At 38.7% G+C, this 20,578-nt stretch overlaps 1 protein-coding gene across 1 annotated transcript in view; it reads left to right on the forward strand.

Moving 5' to 3' along the window:
- Positions 1–20,578, forward strand: part of LOC113172440 (cadherin-18-like) — a 94,469-nt gene that overhangs the window by 54,684 nt on the left and 19,207 nt on the right. The window contains exons 4-7 of the mRNA XM_026375408.1: positions 831–998; positions 5,663–5,850; positions 9,448–9,701; positions 13,128–13,264. Coding sequence (XP_026231193.1) covers positions 831–998; positions 5,663–5,850; positions 9,448–9,701; positions 13,128–13,264 — 747 coding nt within the window. The remainder of the gene's footprint in view (positions 1–830; positions 999–5,662; positions 5,851–9,447; positions 9,702–13,127; positions 13,265–20,578) is intronic.

The raw sequence follows: 20,578 nt of genomic DNA on the forward strand, positions 1-20,578 counted from the left end.
AACTATAGGCTTTAAAAAAAGGTAAGTTTTAAGTCTAGTCTTAAGTACAGAGAGGGTGTCTGCCTCCAGAACCTGAACTGGGAGCTGGTTCCACAGGAGAGGAGCTTGAAAGCTAAAGTCTCTGCCTACCATTATACATTTAATAACCACAAGTAGACCTGCACTGTACTGGAAAAATTATGGAACTATGAGGTCTTTAAGAAAAGATGGAGCCTGATTATTAAGTGCTTCATATGTGAGAAGGATTTTAAACTCTATTCTGGATTTTACAGGGAGACAATGGAGAGAAGCTAGCGTAGGAGAAATATTAACTCTCTTGCTAATTCCAGTCAGAACTCTGGCTGCAGCATTTTGGATTAACTGGAAAGTTATTTGGGCATCCTAATAATAGTGAATTACAATAGTTAAGTCTGGAAGTAACAAATGCATGGACTAGTTTTTAATCATCACTTTGACACAGGATGATTCTAATTTAACAATATTCCAGAAAGTGGAAGAAGGTAGTTCTAGATATTTCATTTATGTATGAAGTAAAGGAGATATCATGGTCAAAGATAATTCAGAGATTCCTCACAGTATTACTTGAGGCCAATGTAATGTTATCTAGGGTAAGAATATGATTAGAATCTGGAATCTATCAATGTTAGAATGCTGATGTTATCGTTTAGCAAGTAACAAGTACAGTACAGCCTCATGAAGCATGGATGTGAACTCAAATAGTGTCTGTTCAAGACAGTCTGAATATGAATATGATGAATATGAATTTCTTCATTGCTTGAATAGGTTTACTTCAATACTGCTTCATTTATCTCTCCTCATCTCTATTTCAGGAACTATCCGTACGGCAATGTCCAACATGGACCGTGAGACCAGGGACCACTATGCAGTTGTGATCCAAGCCAAAGACATGGCTGGCTCGGTTGGAGGACTGTCTGGATCTACTACTGTCAACATAACTCTCACTGATGTCAATGACAACCCCCCAAAGTTCCCACAGAGTAAGTGTAGTGTATGTTTCTGACAGCAGCATGATTCATAGCAGAAAAACTGTTCAACTTAGTCTGCCCCACTTGGTTTTAGCTGGCATCACTAAACTTTGTTAAACCTGGGTTTTTTTGTCCAATTACAAGTTTATGGAAGCCTTCAAGAGGCAGAGCTGTTTAGTAGCAATAACTATGACAATGCTATGAGATTCATAATTTTGGCATGTGTCCTCATTGTGTCCTCATTCATTGTGATGTACACCATCACAATGAATTTGAAATGAAACACTCAACGTGAGTGAAGTCCAGTCTTTTGGCTTTGATTTAAGGGGTTTCACAAAAGTGTGGTAGTAAACATCCAGGAATTACAGATATTTTCATATACACCCCATTTAGGGGTATGAATAATGGAACAAACATAATTAAATTACAGCAATTATAAGACACAACTATCACTTCCCCCAACCCTTACAGAGGGGGGAAGAATTGTACAGATGTCCACAGTAGAAAGGACCTCCTGTGGCACTCTGTGGAGCATTTAATGTTAATAAATCTTTGGCTGAACGTGCTCCTTTGTCCAGCCAACACACTGTGCAGTGGGTGGGAGGGATGGTCCAGGATTGAGAGGAGTTTAGACAGCATCCTCCTCTCAGCCACAACATGTAGAGGGTCCAGCTCCACCCCCAGGACAGAGCCAGCCCTCCTAATCAGTTTGTTTAGCCTGTTAGTGTCTGCCACCTTCATGTTGCGGTCCCAGCAGATCACAGCATAGAAAATGGCCAGCATAGACACTGGCCACCACAAACTCATAAAACGTCTGCAGCATGATGGTGCAGACGTTGAAGGACCCGAGTCTCCTCAGAGAGTACATCCGGCTCTGAGCCTTTTTGTACAATGCTGCTGAGTTCTTAGTACAGTCCAGTTTGTTGTCCAAATACAGTTTCAGTTATTTGTACTTGGATATGATCTCAATCTCCTCCCCCTGTATAAAGAGAGGGATGACAGGACTCCCAGATTTCCTGAAGTCAATTACCACACCAGTCAACAAAACTGTCCACCACTCCACGGTACTCTGTGACATCTCCACCCTTAATACGTCCTACAACTACAGAGTCATCAGAGAACTTCTGAAGATGAAAGGACTCTGAGTTGTACGTGAAGTCTGAGGTGTACAGGGTGAAGAGGAATGGAGACAGAGCTGTCCCCTGTGGAGCACCTGTGCTACAGACCACAGTGTCAGACACACAGTTCTGCAAGAGGGAGGTTGGGGAGGTAGTCCATGATAGTGTTAACCTGCATGTTTTTCAATTTCTCTTCCAGCAGTCCTTTTTTCACCCAAGAGGAACTCTCTACAGGTGCAGGCTGAGGTTGAAAATGTGCTGGAGAACAACACATAGCTGAGGAGCACAGGCTTTCAGCATCCATCTGGACCAGCAGCGTTTGTGGGGTGAAGCCTGCTCAGCTCTCTTCTCACCTGCTCAGCTGAGGTCATTAGGGTAGTGACTGAGTCATGTGGGGGAGGGACTGAGGAGCAGTTAGTGAACTGCAGGGGGCTCTGTGGCTCAACCTGGAATCAATTGAAAAAATTCTTTAATTTGTTGGCATGGTCCACTGTCCCCACAGTCACCTGGCTGCTGGACCTGTAGCCAGTGATGGTCCTCATGCCCCTCCACACCTCCCTGGTGTTGTTATGTTGAAGGCTTTGTTCCAGTTTTTTCCTGTAAACCTCCTTCCCCTACCTGATCCTGACAGACAGCAGTCTCTGGACCCTCCTCGCTGCCTCCCTGTCTCCTGACCTGAATGCCTTCTTTTTGTCATTCAGGGTGGCTTTGATGTCCTGAGTGACCCAGGGTTGTTGTTTGGGAAGCAGCAAATGTTTTTGTGGGTACATAGGTGTCCACACAGAAACTGATATAGTCAGTGATAACTCCAGGATTCCTCACCGTATTACTTGAGGGCAATGCTATGTCATCTTAGGTAATAAAATGATTAGACATCATGTGTCTGAGGTTTTCACGATCCTCATCCACATCCTGGCCTTGTCAATGGATGCTTGTAGTTGTAGTTTGACTAAGTGATTAGTTTCTTTTGGTTTCATAGATAAATACAGCTGGGTATTATCTGCATAGTAATGAAAATTTATAGTGTTTACTACTAAAATTTCCTACGGGGGGAACATATATAGAGTGAAAAGAACCGGACTAAGCACAGAACCTTGTGGAACTCTGTAACTAACCTTTGTGTGCATTGAAGACACATCATTAAGATGCACAAATCTATCCTATAGATAAGCTTTAAAAAAGCCTAGTGCTGTTCCTTTGACCCCAGAGGCACATTCTAGTCTGTCTAATAAAATGTTGTGATTTTTTGTGGCAAATGCAGCACTAAGATCTAACAAAACAAGAGTAGGGAGAAGTTCATTGTCTGATGCTAATAGAAGATTGTTATTGATCTTTACCAGTGCTGTTTCTGTACTATGATGTACTCTAAATCCTGATGGGAAATCTTCATGCAGGTTATTCCTGCGCAGGTGGTTACATAATTGCTTTGAAACTACTTTTTCAAGAATTTTAGAGATGAAGGGCAGATTGGATATTGGTCTATAATTGGCTAAAATCCCTGAGTCCAGAGTAGGCTTTTTGAGTAGAGGTTTAACTACAGCAACTTCTGTGGTACGTAGCCTGTTAGTAAAGATATATGGATGCTTTGCCAGGTCTGTCTACAACTGCTGCTCGTTTGTGGGTTTTTCTGCCTGCAGTCTTGTCTTCAGTGTGGGAAAAGCTACTCTGTTGGGTTGAGATCAGGTGACTGATTTGACCATGAAAGAATAACTTGACTGTGGACTTTGACAAATACACACCTCACTTTTAAAGAGATTTACTTGACTGGATGATGACAGGCTTATTTTCTGCAGCCATTCACTTTAGTTGTCATCTGTGGTCTTTCTTTTTGCTGTTGCTGAACTGCCAGTTAATTCCTTCTTTTTAAGAACATTCCAAACTGTTGTATTAGCCACTCTCGATATTTGATGGGTTTATCGTGTTGTTCAGCCTAATGATGGCCTTCTTCACTTGCATAGAGAACTCTTTAAACCTTCAGTCAACAGCTACTAAATGCAAATGTAACACTGAAAACCTCCTTTGCTTGATGGAGTGAACAGGTCACACCTGGCCATTCAACTGCATGTCAGTCACTTGTTCAATTGTGTATGAACATATACATAGTAAACATTACAAAAAAATGTATAATTATTCCAATATTTATGAAGCTCACTGTAGCTAAAATAAGATAAAATTACATATCTGCAGGTCAGTTTGGTGAAATGAAAGGAAGACATTAATATGAGTAGAATGCAAAGAATCTGTAGAAGATACAATAATATCTTAATGTTCAGGTAAGGTTAAGTGTATGCTGTAAATAGGTGCAGTAATTATTATTAGATTCTTATTGAATGAGTATTTTTGCTTTTAAGTTTGATGAGAAATAATATATTATTTAGGTGGGGTACATGATATTTCCATGTTGAATCATATTAAATCTGGATTATTATCATCATGTCATACAAAATAACAAAATGTTTAGTTTTTATTTTACACTCTTAACAATTTTGCCATTAAATGAATTCATCTTTGCATAGTTACGAATCATAAGATGGCCATGCTATGACGCTGTGATGTGATCCTCTGATTTTTATAACATTATGATAGATAGAGTTTAGAAGCACATAATAGTTTTTCCAAGAGCACATCCACCCAAATGTTCACTGCAACCAAATGGAAATCACATAAAGGACACAGATGGGACTAAATAGAAAGTTGATTCATGTTACAGTATGTTTCTGAATCCACAGTACTCTGTATATAAACAATGCAAATTCTAAAAACCTCACTGTGTTGTGTGTGTTACGAACGGACTAACGGTACCAACGAGTAAGAACAAAAAGGATATATTTATTAACAAAAAGGTCACACTAACAAACATGAACAAAGTATCAACATAAAACACTGTGGAAACACAGGCAAAACAAAACTAAAACTTTAACGACAACATACAAAGTACCAACAAAAAACCACGCACTAATGCGGACTAACAGAAAAACTAAATGTACAAAGTGACAAACCAAAATCACTGCGGCAGGCAGGCAAACGGGAACAAACATACAAAACTAACAGGACAAAGTAACAACGAAAAACACTGCATAAACGCAGACCAAACAATTCAAAACTAACTAACAAACAAAACAGAGGTTCCTGACAGACAAACAAACAAACAAACAGACCAGATTCATGGCGCATTCATGGCACATGAATGGCGAGAATGACATGAATAACAATCAACAAACCAGCAATGACCTGAGGACTGAGGGGTGCTTATAAAACAGAGGGATGACCAGGTGAAATGAGTCTGTAATTAGTCCGGTGTGTGGAGACTGGAGGAAGGGGAAGTCCATGTATGGGTGTGGCAGGAGGGTGAGACACAGAACAACACAAAACCAACAGACAAGGGCAGAGAGAGGAACTGTAACAGTGTGTAGGTTTTTTGTATGAATTTTCATTATCATTGTTTTGTATTTACTATTGCACAGCAAGAACCCACAGGGCAACCAGTGAGATCAGTTGGTCTATCTGATCAATGACTAGGATAAGTTGTACTAATGAAAATATTGTCATGTGTTGCAGAGAGCTACCAGCTTTATGTACCAGAGCTGGCTCCAGTAGGGAAAGCAGTGGGTCGGATCAGAGCTGCTGATGAAGATGAAGGGGAAAATGCAGATATGACCTACAGCATCACTAATGCAGATGCAGCTGCCATCTTCACCATCATGACTGATGCTGACCACAGGGAGGGAATCATTTCCCTTAAACAGGTACGAATCAGATCACAATGCACTGGCCAGCACTGATGTTTACATGTATGTATAAAGTGTTTGAGCTGCAGTTTAAAATAGGTAGACACAGGAAGTGTGTTCCAAAAAAAAGTGGCAACATATACAGAGAAAGTTTAATTACTAACAAAATTGAGTCCTAAAAGAGAAAACATACAGTAGCTAAACTTAAAGACCTCCAAACTCAACTACAACACAAGCTCTACCATGAACAAAGACAAAACTGACCTCCCTCAGTGACACAAAAGGGGCAACACTGGTTGGCCAAACCAAGAGACACAGGGGTTAGACATTGCTGTGACTTAACAAATTACAAACATACAGTATACAGACAGTTCAACAAAAATAATAAAACATAAGTTTTATATTAACTATAATAACTAAAGAAATAGTTCTCCATATTTCCTCTTCCATACATTCCAACACCTGGTACAGTCCGAGTAGAAGGTATTAAAGCCCAACAATGGTCTCAGTCCAATCTTTTATTTGGATAACCATCCACAGACCAGCAGAACAGTAACTCAACAAAAAGAGAAATTAAGTTAATACAGTGTAATTAAAAACTACTTTAAGAATTGACATTACAAAATTAATCAAATGTGCATGCTACATTAACCAACTATGTATGGCAAACAAATAAACCTAACACTTAAAACAGAAATCCTTTCTATTCATTATGACAACTTGAAACCAAAGACAACCAAACTGAGCTTAAAGCGAAATTAAATGAGTGAAAACATAACCAAACAAATTTATGATGTGGCTGAGGCTGCGGCCATCACAGTGATGCTTTGAGGGGCAGTGAAGCAGGCGAGGCAGAATGAAGCTTTGCTCTTTTGCTTGTGTGTTCATTTGGTTTATCTCAACAGTGATGGTAGCTCAGTTTAACCAGTACCAAGATGTTTCATCCTTTAAAAACTCAGGCATGGTAAGCTTGTCGTTTTACATTACTGTAGTTCAACCCAAAAGAAGTAAAAAGAAACATTACAGGAGCTGATGAAGCAGTTTGTTTTATTTCAAGTGGGAGTTGATCATTTGCAATTTAAAGCAACAACAACAACAACAAAAACAATGTTCTATTACTAATTAGTCGTAACTGCTGAATTTATGTGAAGTAAATAATAAGACTAAGGGGATTATTGTGAAAGTTCTGGGAAAATTACAAGACATTTTGTATATCAGACTGCTTTGTACTCATAGTGCCTGATTCACTAAGAGCCCAAATGGTGAGTACTAAATTGTGCTCGCAGTCTTGTTGGCAGATGCCGATATACTGATTAATCTGTCAATGTCACACTCCATTCTTCCCTCACTCGTGAACAAGACCTCAGCATACGTCTCTCCTCCAACCTGGAGAGGGCAAGTCACCTTTTTCCAGTCGCGAACCATGGCGTCGAACTTGGAGGTGCTGATTCTCATTCCAGCAGCTTCACACTTGGCTGTAAATTAACTTGGTACATTCTAAAGGTCTTGGCCTGATGCATCTGTAAAATGTGAGGAAGAAGTCCTGTGGCCCCCAAACCGGGCTCCCACCAGCCCCTGGTTGTGCTTAGATATTCTGTCCATAAAAAAATGAATAGAATTGGTGACAATGGGCAGTCTTGTCCAATATGCAGTGGGGACAGTTCTGGCTTACTGCCGGCAATGTAAACCAAAATCCTCATACAGCCCTTAACACTAGAACTACGACAGACCGGTCAAATGACAATATACCTAGAAGCCCGGCAGTGTGGTCAAATGACGTCGGGGTGGGGGCAGCTGGGGGGAGGGTTGTTGCTGACTCACCACAAGAGGAAGGGAGGCCCGCTGAAGCTCTGCCTCATCAAGACATCTTATGGAGACATCCACACACATGTTGTTGTTGTTTTTTTTCCAAAGCGGGATGACAAGTTATCTTTGGTGCTTTATCCGTTCCTCACATAACAAATACATAGAACTAAAGAACACATCCACTCAGTGAGACACGGAGCGGGACCGGACACCGTAACACGCCGTTGAAGCAGTTCAACAAAGCGGGACGACAAGTTGTCTTTGTCTCTAAACTGGGTTCTTTATTCATTGGTCTGTTTCTATGGGTGTTTTGGTTCTCACATCTACAGACATGGAAATCAGGTGGTCACTGACCCATGGGTTGAATGGCCCACCTGATGGCCCAAATCAGGCCATTCACCATTCAGAAGTGGGAAATGTGCAACAGTTCTCCATGAAATAATGTCATCACTGTAACATTGGCATCATAACACTGCTCTGGAGAACTGCACCCAGTTTAGAGACAAAGACAACTCATTCCTAATGTTTGCACCTTTTGGTGTGTCCCCAGTTGACAAAAAGTAGAACAATGGTGCTACAATACAACAGCTCAATCTGCTAATCTGGGCAAAGAAGGGTTTATTTATATTCAAAACACATCTTTTATCAAGTTTCTGGCATAGTGCAAGATCATTGGAGAACGAAATTGTGCCTTCTTTTTTTTCAAAAATAAAATGTAAAGGAAGTGAAACTGGACCAAATCCAGCATGCACAGCCAAAACTCCTAACTTCAGCCAAGCAGAAATCCTTTGGGAAAGTCAAGTGTGTCTAATTTGTCTCTGCTGCCTTTGAACTATGACGACAGGGAAGCTTTTGATCAGCAGGAGTGAGCATTACTAGTTTTTCTGAATGACACATTGCAAGTTGTTTTAGTTAGTTTATACCTCTTCTCCAGCCATTTCCATTTAAACTCAAGAACAGAGGAAGGCTCCATGCACATGTCCCAAATTGTTTTTGTTCACATCAGGGGTGGTTCTAAGCCCTTTTTCAGGGGGGCTTTAGGCTTCCCTCTAAAACAAACTATCAAACTATCAAAATTTCTTGTAAATTAAGTGTAATTTTTACTTTTTAAAATAAAAATAATTGATCATTTTAAAAATCATGTCTTGCATTTTTTTGTTTTTTTTCTTTTATTATTCTCTTTGCCATTCTGCATATTCTTCCCTCCCTGAATGTGGGTGTCCAGTTTAACAGATAAAAGAAAATAGTTGCTAGATCAGGCTGTTTTTTTTTTGCCTCCCAAATTAAAACTACAACATAAAAAAGAAAAGATATATAAATTAACCATATCACATTTACATAAATACAACAGTATGATACGTTTCCCATCCTAGTCAAAGAGAATAAGGTTTGCTTTTGCAAACATGATTGTAATATATTGTTTTTTGGATTTTCTAACTAATAATAAATTACTAGTGGTTTATATTTTTTATTATTTATTTATTTATCAGTGGTCTATGATATAACATTTCACATTTCTCATCTCATTCACCAGTCCACAAAATATATTGTATTTTCCAAAGCCTCTAACCCTTGACTTTAAAATGGTTTTAAACTGCATCTTGGCCAACTGGATCACAAGCAGACAACCAGGACACACTGTTGTTCACACCTCTACATATGGATGTGTCTCCCAAGTGTCCAAGACCATATTTGGAACATACACCTTGGACCACGTGCCAGCTGAACTGGTCACTCTCTCATATCCCTCTGCCAGCATTTGCATAGAGATCCTTATTAGGATAGTTGTGTTTTCTGTTTCCTCCACAGCCTCTGAACTATGAGAAGAGGAAAGTTCACACACTTAACATTGAAGGCTCCAACACTCACTCAGACCCCCGTTTCTTCCACCTTGGGCCATTTAAAGATTCCACATCACTGCGAGTTATAGTGGGGGATGTGGATGAGCCTCCTGTCTTCTCCATGGACTACTACATTATGGACCTGTATGAAAATTCACCTGCCGGCACCCAGGTTGGAACTGTAACTGCCATGGACCCCGATAGCACCAACAGCGCTGTCAGGTAAAGAAATTGTTGGTGATGTGATGTGTGTGTAAGTAAAGGTGTTTTCACACCTACAGGCTATAGTTAGATAGCTAAACAGTATGAATCAAATTATTTGAGGGCTTTGGGTAGTGTGTAGATTTCCATTTCTTTCGTTTGTCCACCAAAAACATGCTGTCTGATTATTCGAGGTCAAATGTGGAGACGTGAGGAGGTGAAGTTCCTAACAGACATGTCTGATGACTATGTAGGCGATGTCGCGTAATAAACAATAATAAATGGCATGACCAACCTGCCTTAACATTCATTGTGAAATCATCTCTCTCCTGTCACAAACCTCCTGTCTCCTGTTAAATGCACAGTAGTCCACAACTCGGCAGACACATCTGACCAATAAACAGAGGGAACGTTCTTGCAAGATTTGACGTGGTGCATCTTAGTCCACTAGGACCGAAAGGGAAAACACTCCAAGTTTACAAACTCATCCAATGATTGTGACAAAAGCAAAAGTACCAATGTGTGAAAACACAAAGTTTGTAGGTGCTTTTACATGTGTACTGTGTGTTGCAAGGTATTTGGAGTTCACATGTCAGGACAAGAAAAGAGGCTTTTCAGTTGTATTACAGTGTGTTGATCCAGCACAGGCAGCAGCTTCAAACTGCAACATGTGACTGCTTTCGCAAAACTCCATTTGTGGTTTTGAATAAGTCCTCTGTCAAGCTGATGTTGGTCTGCACTATATCCAAATTTGTAGCTTGGCGTATTACCACATTAGGTGTGTCTTATCCATGAATCACAGGTTTAAATAAAGTTTAAGCTGTATAATCAGTTTTCCTATTGTAAGATGTAAAAAGATAAAACATTTGAAAACAAAGAAATCAAGCGGCCTGTTTTCATGCTTTCAATTACACCCTGCCAGCAAACAGGACTCCCTTAAACTAACAGGATATTTTGCACACCTCTTTCAACACACACTACATGTATTACACACTTCAATCTGCTGACCAAGCTAAACCTACTGACTTTACACCTGTGACTGACACTCTTACTCTGAGTTAAAAATGGCACACAGTACACTAAAGAAAAAGTGCATTAACAGTTTCTAAATGTGTTGACATGTTGAAAATAATGATATACTTTATTGATTCCCTTGGGAGAATTGTAGTTGGACAGCTACCTTACAGTACATATTGGCACTACTATGGGGTTTTGGTGTCTTGTCCAAGGACACCTTGACAAGTGTTGTATTTTGGATCATCTGGAGGGGTTTGGTCGTGGATGCCGGTCATCATCAATAAAGATTAATTAGCCTATGCCAGAAAAAGCCATGCAGCCAAAACCATGACATTACCTCTACTCCACAGATGCATTGTTTCTCCAAACCTTAGCCTTTTCCTCACGTTAGTAAAGGTTAGTCTTTGTCTCATCAGTCTATAACACTTTGTACCAGAATTTTTGACGCTCACTTCTGAGCCTGAAAGATCAGGCTAGAATTTTACCAAAAAGTATTTTGGTAAAATTCTAGCCTGATCTTTCTTTTCTTCTTGCTAATGAGTGGTTTGCATCTTCTGGTTTAGCCTCTGTACTTTTGTTCATTAAAACTTCTGCGAACAGTAGATTGTGTCACGTCTGCCCTCTGGAGGTTTTTGTTGATGTCTTTTTAGAGTCTTTCTTTACAGCTGTGAGGTTTTTATAGTTCTTAATAAAGACAATAAAAGATCAGATTTTTTTGTGTTATTACTTTAGAAACTTTATATTTGTCAATACTCTTGACTTACAGTGGCAAGAAAAACTTTGTGAACCTTTTCTAAGGTCACAACAATAGAAAAACACAGTCTGCTTAAAATAATACTACACAAACATTATATGTTTATCATCATGTTTTTATTGAACATAACATGTAAACATTGACAGTGCAGGGTGGAAAAAGTGTGTGAACTTGGACTTAATAACTGGTTGACTCTTCTTTGGCAGCAATAACCTCAACCAAATGTTTCCTGTAGTTGCAGATCAGACCTGCACAACGATCTGGAGTAATTTTGGACCACTCCTCTTCATAAAACTGTTTCAGTGTAGCAATATTCTCGGGATGTCTGGTGTGAATGGCTCTCTTAAGGTCATGCCACAGCATTTTAATCAGGGTTGAGGTCAGGACTGTGACTGAGCCACTCCAGAAGGTGTATTTTGTTCTGTTGAAGCCATTCATTTGTTGAATTACTTGTATGCTTTGGATCATTGTCCTGTTGCATCATGTGGAGCTTCAGTTGGCGGACAGATGGATTGCGTTTTCCTGCCAAAATGTCTTGATAAACTCTGGAATTCATTTTTCCATCAATGAAAACAATCCGTCCAGGCCCTGAGGCAGCAAAGCAGCCCCAAACCATGATGCTCCCTCTGCCAGGTTGAACAGTGGGGATGAGGTTTTGATGTTGGTGTGCTGTGCCTTTTTTTCTCCACATATAGTGTTGTGTGTTTTTTCCAAACAACTCAATTTTGGTTTCATCTGTCCACACAACATTTTGCCAGTTGTGCTGTGGAACATCCAGGTGCTCTTTTGCAAACTTCAAATGTGCTGCAATATTTTTTTTGGACAGCAATGGCTTCCTCCGTCGTGTCCTCCCATATACTCCATTCTTGTTTGATGTCTTCCTTATTGTAGATGTGTCAACAAAAATGTTATCATGTGCCAGAGATTTCTGTAAGTCTTTAGCTGACACTCTAGGATTCTTCTTTACCTCATTCAGCATTCTGCACTGTGCTCTTGCAGTCATGTTTACAGGACAACCACGCCTGGGGAGAGTAGCAACAGTGCTGAACTTTCTCCATTTGTAGACAGTCTGTCTTACCGTGGACACATGAACATCAAGGCTTTTGGAGATACTTTTGTAACCCTTTCCAGCTTCATGCAAGTCAACAATTCTTGATCGTAGGTCTTCTGAGAGCTCTTTTCTGTGAGGCATGGTTCACATCAGCCAGTGCTTCTTGAAACCAGTAAACCCAAAACTGGTGTGTGTTTTTAAAGGGCAGGATAGCTTTCAGCAACACATCCAATATCATCACACTGATTGGACTCAAGGTTGGCTCACTCCTGGCTCCAATTAGCTCTTGGAGAAGTCATTAGTCTAGGGGGTCACATACTTTTTCCACCCTGCACTGTGAATGTTTACATGTTATGTTCAATAAAAACATGAAAACATATAATGTTTGTGTACTATTATTTTAAGCAGACTGTGTTTTTCTATTGTTGTGACTTAGATAAAGATCAGATCACATTTTATGACAAATGAATGAAGAAAACAAACCATTCCAAAAGATTCACATACTTTCTCTTGCCATGATACATAGGTACTACATAGGAAGTTGAAAACCAAATACTCTGATATTATATGGTTCGTTGAAAGAAGAGAATTTCCTCTTTAAAGTTTATGAAATTCTGTATCACAGGTACTTCATAGAAAATGAAGAGGAAAAACCTTTGTATTTCACCGTTGGTGTGAACAACGGCATCATAAGAACAACCCAGGCTTTGGACAGGGAGGAGACAGCGTGGCATAACATCACTGTGATGGCTGCAGAGGTTGGTAAGTTCACAGCAACAGAAGACACATCAGATAGCTGTCTATGATTTTCTTCTGCACATCTGTCCATCAGCATGCCATCCATAGCTGTCCTTCAAGCTATCCATCCTCCAATAGATGTTTCTTGTAAGTGACATTATTGAACAGTAATGGCAAATCTAGAAAGATTTGCATGGGGTGTAAGATGTTTTAGCAGGGTGGCAATCAGGTAAATCCAACTGACTCTTTCAAAAGGAAGACTTTTCAACATTAAAATTGTGAAACCTTTTAGAGAATATAACGGATTAGCGAATTTTGTACCATTTTGTTAATAAAAATGCATATGTTATGTTAATAAAGCACATTTATAACAAGTGCATGAATTAACAATGTCTACAGCTGTAGGTTATGAGCTGTGTTGTTAATTCAAGCTAATTTAAAGCTACAATATGCAACTTCAGGTGGTGCTAAGCCTTTGCACTTTGCCGAGCTCATCAGGAAGCTGTTATTGTGAAATTTCAAAACAGATTAGAAATTTGCTATTGAACTATAAGCTATTAAAATTCTCTGGTTAAAAGGGTGAGCCTCACTGACAAACCTTTAGAAACAAATATGTCTGGACTGCTGGTACTGTTCAATTATTGCAGACATCTTCAACAGTACTTCTCCACATTAAGATTTTTTTTTTTTTAAAACATATTTTTATTGTTGCTTTAAAGAAGAATTCATGCCAGAACGGACTGACAATTTGTAACCAATTTGTAGACTTAGCTCTAATTTCTCTGTTTTATTAAGGACATCAGTTAAATTTCAGCAAGGACATGAAGACTGTGTTTAAGCTTTAATTACAGCGATCCATCATCTTGCCTGTTTTCTGATACAGTATGTATGTGTGTAATGGTTCTGCAGTTGATATGCATTGATTCAGTTGTAACATAATTGGTGTTGGTTGTGTGCCCTGCCCAATGACATTGGTTCACAAATGATAACCAAACTCGTTCTCTGTCAGTCTAGGAGCAAGTCCAATAATATGTTGCATAGCATAGGCAATAGGCAGAGGAGAACAGGATGCTAATTTGAGTTTAACAGCATTGTGTTCTATAACTTCATTTGCTTTGGTTTCAGGAGATACTTAAATATGCTAATTACAACTCTGAAAGTTTGTCTGGATTGAAAAAACGGAAGCAAGTAAAGATTCTCAGTCAACCAGGTGATGTTATCTAGAAGCTGAGTCATGGTAACTGGACTTCGTGGATCTCGTTAGGTCAAAACATTTCACTACTCATCCAAGTAGCTTCTTCAATCTAAGAACAGTTGTTTAGAAACCAGAAATGTATCCACCTGGCCTCAATAGACTTGTTAGGTGAAACAATGGAAGGAGATGGTCAACCTCTCTTACCCTCTCAAGTCGGTTGTTAGTTGTAAGTCACCTGGTGGATGTGTGAATTGGGACTGTTTTTTCTAGGGATGGATAAAAGGGCGGCATGATAAACAGAAGACAGGTTATGTCTAAAAGCTCCACCCCTGTTAAGTCAGGGGTGTTTATTTTTTACAAAAAAAGCTTCCCTCAGACCTTTCTCATACTACTTGTCTTCTCTGTCCAATATGTGAACATTATTGTCCTCAAATGAGTGTCCTTTGTTCTTTGATTACCTTTTAATGGTAATCTGCAGTGTTAAGGATGACAGTGCATCTTCCTTTGTCCACAGGCAGGATTGTGATGGTTTCATTTTTGCTAAGTGATGTCAGGGCAATTCTCCCCTGCTTGGTGAGGGTGGAATCTGGTGGTTTTGCGCTGCAGAGACTTTAAGTCATAACTGCTCTGTTCTGGTAGGTTGTTGTTTCAGATAGGGGATTCTGTTCCTGTCATCCTTCTTTATCCAGGCAAGCTCCTCTGCTGTTTGTTTTTGGGAGGGAAGTATGTCAAATTATTTTTGTTTGACTCTCCTTCCCTTTGCAGTGCTGGCTCAGCTGTATTTTCTAGACAAATTATGTGACTGTATCCATTACTGGCTTCAGAAGAGCATCACATAGTTTCTGGTGAAGGTTGTCTAACCTGTGTTTCATTCTGTCTGTGATTAAGTAGTTCTGTCCCATTCTTTCATTAAGCAGATGTTCTTGTGCCTTCTGAAGGATCGTGTGTGCTCTGTGACTTCTTACTGTGGAAGGAAGACATAGGCTGACCAATATATAGTTATAGTTGAGCATGTGATGAATAGAATTGAATGCAAACACAACAGCAGTAAATGCCAAGAATAATTTTCTGTTGGTTTCATTCATCCATCAACACATTACGGATGTAATTACATTACATTTGTTATGGTACAAGACCTGGGCCTACATTTCTTGGTAGTAGTTTTCCCTCTAATATTAGAGTTATTGAAAACTTGAGGAATATCTTCAGCCCCACCCACAGCAGTGCATTTTTGGTGTATCAGATAATCTCTATTTACGTATTTTATTTACCTGCTTAATCTGCTCTGTAGTTTGTACCAAATTGCATAATTCTCACCATCCTTAAGCTAAATAGGAAAATGTATTGTTATTAGAACTGAAACAGACAATTGTTTGAACTTAGGTTAGACAGATAACTCTCATTTATAGTATGCAGCATTAGTTTAGGAAAATAGCTTCAGTTACATTTATGTCATTTGGCAGACGCTTTTATCTTAGCAACTTACAGCGCAACTTACAAGACAAAAGCAGTGTAAGTGTGAGGGGGTTTTGCCTAAGGACACCTACTGGAGATAGACCACAGCCAGGATTCAAACCCCAGTCTCCCAAATGGAGGGCAGCATTATTACCACTGCTCTACAAGAGCTTTATGTCACCTCAATTAGAAATTACATACAAATTGATTCCTAAGGATTAAACACATTTTTAGAAAGCAATTTAATTCTATATAATTCTCTTAAAAAAAAACATTTGGTCATCTGACAGAACCTCTGCATAACAGACATATACAGTATTGTGTATGTGCTAAATGCGTCTGTAGAATTTTCCATTAGTTCTTTCTTCTTATTCCATCCCCATCATTTCGCTTCAGTCTCTTCACTATATCTTTTTTCAATTAATCTAAGAACCAGTTTCAAGTGCAGGAGGAACATCTACCATATGTTTAACAATTTAAAGGGGGTTAGGCGGTCATACATGAACTGCAGAGTCAGCAGTTCGACTGCCTGTTCTTCCTAAGCCACATGTTAAAGTATCTCTGGGCAAGTTACTAAAGCTGCCTGTTCACACCAGTTTGCCCATGGGAGTTAATGAACTGTATAATCTCCTGTAGGTTTGCTCTCAGTTGAATCAGTAAGAGATTAATCTAAATTTAAAGTTTCCCTTGTTTGAGAGCAGAGGATTGACAGAGGTTAAAGCTACCATCTCTTGAGAACACTGCTTCAAAAGCAGTGATTTCATTTTTAAGTCTATAAAATGATGTTTCCACATCTGGTGTATGTGTCAAATATATGTCTACATCAGGGATATCTCCTGCTCTGCGCTGCCATTATTAAAGTCAGCACAGAGTTACAAATCTGCTTCGCAGTGGTTTATAGCAGAGGTCAGGAGCAAGGGTCATCAATATTCTGTCTGCAGTTGAGACCAGATAAAACTATTCAGCTCTCTGATGAATTAAGCAGAGAGAAGAGAGAGATTTTTTTAGACACGGTATCTGACCTTCACCCTTGCCTATTACCTCAGGTCTGATCAGAAAGTGCCTCTCCTGCAGAGGCAAGCTTCTCCCCAGATATACTCTATAAACCTTCTCTAATGGGATGAGCTGGGGGGAGTCCAGCAAAGTAAAGCACTGAGCTAGAGAGAGGATTTAGATGGGAAGAGATAACAGGTAAAGGGAAAAGATGAGTGACATAAAGTCTGGATAGAGTATGAAACAAAACATAAGGTCTGAAAATTCATCTTACCTGTGAATTGTGGCCCCTCCTACTGTTGTTGTAGACTTATTGTCTTAAATAAAAGTTAAATTGAGTATTAAATATTTGTTAATTTAAAAAAAATCATTTTTAAAACACTTTCCATATTACAAACGTCAATTCATAGTGTAATTTAATTTACAGCTGCGCTTGCAGCATGTATCAAAACATATTTGTACGTACATGGGAGCAATATACAAAGGCTGGAAAATTAGATAACAACTTAGAATTACATTAGCAAGAAAAAGTTACAAATTATTTGCAATTTCCTGGTTTTCTGCATAAATTGGTCATCTGTCAATGTCAATCAATGTTTCTGTAGTAGATTTGTTTAAGCTCATTGCCCTGATGCATGTAAGGAATATAATTTCACATTTACTTTTCCACCTTTCTCTCCATCTTATATTAACAAATCCCAAAATAAAAGTGCTGCAGAACACAGGTAATAGATGTTACAGGTCCAGTCTGAGAGACGGGCTGCAGCAGATAATTCCTGTATTAACAGGAGAAAAAATGAGACTGGTGGTACAGAGTTTCTGTTCAGTGCAGCATCGCTCGGCAGAATTCATTATTTTCTAAACAGAATATTCTCTAGTCTTAGATATTTTATCTTGATAAAGACCAATATAAATCCAAAGTTTGGGAAAAGAAACTCTAAACTCTGTTCAAATATCGTGTGAAATCCACAAGACACCTAAGCTAAACCCCTGCACTATTTTCTTTATATTTGAGATGACAACAATTCAGTGGCATTTAATTTAATTTTTTAATTTTTTTTATTTTTTATTTTAAGCTACAATATATATATATATATATATATATATATATATATATATATATATATATATATATATATATATATATGTATATATATAATAAAGGCAATGTACTGGAGCCAGTAACCAGACTTTCCATCTTGGCCTACATGGCCTGTGCACTACAATGGAACGTTCTAATTTATATGCTATCACTGTTATTCACACATTTACCTTTATAACATAATGTCGTATTAATTTCCATGTCACTGACGTAAACATGTATTTAGTGCATTTCACAAACCTGTATAAACAGGAGAAAGAATGAGAGAGGCAGCACAGACTGTTCAGTGCAGCTTGAGTTTGAGAGTCCATGGCAGAAGCACAACGCCACACTGCTTCCTACTGGCGAACACTTGAAACCTAGTCACCCTGCTGAGTCTTGAGATTGCTTGTAATTCAATTTTATGGCCCAGTTTCTAATATCCCCCTTTCACCAAAATCCTCAGCAGGTACAAAAACATCCCAAAACACCACAAAATAAGAAAATTATTCATAAAATGTGACCCTACATTTTGTGTGCGTCACATAGATGTGGAAGAATAGAACAAGACACTGAATGTTTCCTTGGCTGTTCCTACACACTTTATTTTGGGCTTACATGTGCAAGTGTGTAAGTTTTTTGTCTTATTCAATCACTGTTTCTGTGTCGACATGTTGCTGTGGTGTTACTGTCTGTTTAACTGTGCGCGTGCCATGGCCCCATATTTTACGATTGGGATGATGTTTTCCTTGATGATATGCACTGCCCTTATTATGCCAGATGTAGTGAGTTCTTACCAAATAGGTAAGCTCACTGAGTGTTTGTCGTGCTCAAATTTTTTTAAATAAGACTCCAGGTATGCTAACACCTGACTGCAGTTAACGTTTTCTTCTGGGAGGTCACTATTCCAAGGGTTCACATATATTTTCAACTAGCAGTATGAGATTTTCATATTTGTTCTCAATAAAGACATGAAAGATCAGATTTTTTCTGCCACATTATATTTAAATACATCTTGACTTAGATGAAGATCAGATCATATTTAATGACAAACTAATGCATAAAACCACCAAATTTCAAAATGTTCACATACTTTTCTTGCCATTGTATGTGTAAAATCACCTTTTAGCAAGTCAAAATCCCTCCCCCTTTGTGTGTGAGGATTTCTTAATTTGTCACAACAGTTATCTTCATCCTTCCCATGTAATATCAATCCATGCTACCATGCAAAAAAACAATACACTCACACAATGTTAAATTCTTAATTAGAAAACATGCATTTATAAATATATAAAACCTGCATAACCTTAACATAACATTATCACACAAAATAAAGCCCAAATACCTAAAAAAAACTTGATTGCTAGATGAGTTTGAACCTGAGTTTGCCCAGCCTGGCAAGTCCTTCCCAGAAACCACCTCTAAAATGGCTTTAATCTAGTAAAGTAAAGTACCTTTTAAAGCAAAATCATAAACAAAACAACGCAAAATAAATCAAATCAAATTTTACCTTACTAGAATAAAAACAGAAATATTATCTAAGATAGATAGATAGATAGATACTTAATTATGGGACAAAAATACACATGCACACAGCAGTAAAATCTACAAATACAGTGAAAAAACAGAAAAATAAACTATTATGCATGCTGTGTAATTTAATGCTATGAAGATGAATGTTCAGCATCCTCCTCTCTTCCTGGACAGTTTTTTTTTTTTTTTGCTTTATTAAAACCAAACTGAAACAGGAGTGACTGCTATGAGAGATCCACCACACAACTTATTCCCAACTCATGGTATAATGGGGATTTCATCAACATAATGTCGTACGATAAACAAACAGAAATCCACAAAAGGTTAACAACTCTGCATGCTCTTAAATAAGACATGTTGAAACTCGTGGCTGCTAACTAACTGCACATTTACTCAGGAACATTTCAACAACCGAACTCTAGCTGAGCCAAGAGGCTGTTACCATGGCGACTGTGTGTCACTAATGCGCAGGCTATGGCTAGGTTAGCATAGCATTGCTAATACGGCTAGCATCAGGTAATTAACTTTATTGCTACACAATAAACGTTTGTAAAATTTGAACCCCTCCATCCCTCTATTTCCTCTCCCACAATGGAGACAGTGGTAAATCTGTCTCTATTCCTCCTAAGGTCCACAATTATCTGATTGGTCTTGGACACATTATACATACCTACAGTGGCAAGAAAAAGTATGTGATGGGATTACGTGGAGTTTTGCATGAATTGGTCATAAGATGTGCTCTGTTCTTAAAAAAATAATAATATAAATATATTAATATAAAATAATAGTACACTACACAATTGAACATAACATGTAAACATTCACAGTGCAGGGTGGAAAAGGTATGTGAACCTCTAGCCTAATGACTTCTCCAAGAGCTAATTGGAGCCAGAATTGAGCCAACCTTGAGTCCAATCAGTGTGATGATATTGGATGTGTTGCTGAAAGCTGTCCTGCCCTTTAAAAACATACAACAGTTTTGGGTTTACTGTTGCAGCACTGTTGCTACTCTCCCTAGGCCTGGTCGTCCTGTAAAGATGACCGTAAGAGCACAGTGCAGAATGTTGAACGAGGTAAAGAA

This window comes from Anabas testudineus, chromosome 17 (assembly GCF_900324465.2).
Source record: "Anabas testudineus chromosome 17, fAnaTes1.2, whole genome shotgun sequence".
Taxonomy (NCBI): domain Eukaryota; kingdom Metazoa; phylum Chordata; class Actinopteri; order Anabantiformes; family Anabantidae; genus Anabas; species Anabas testudineus.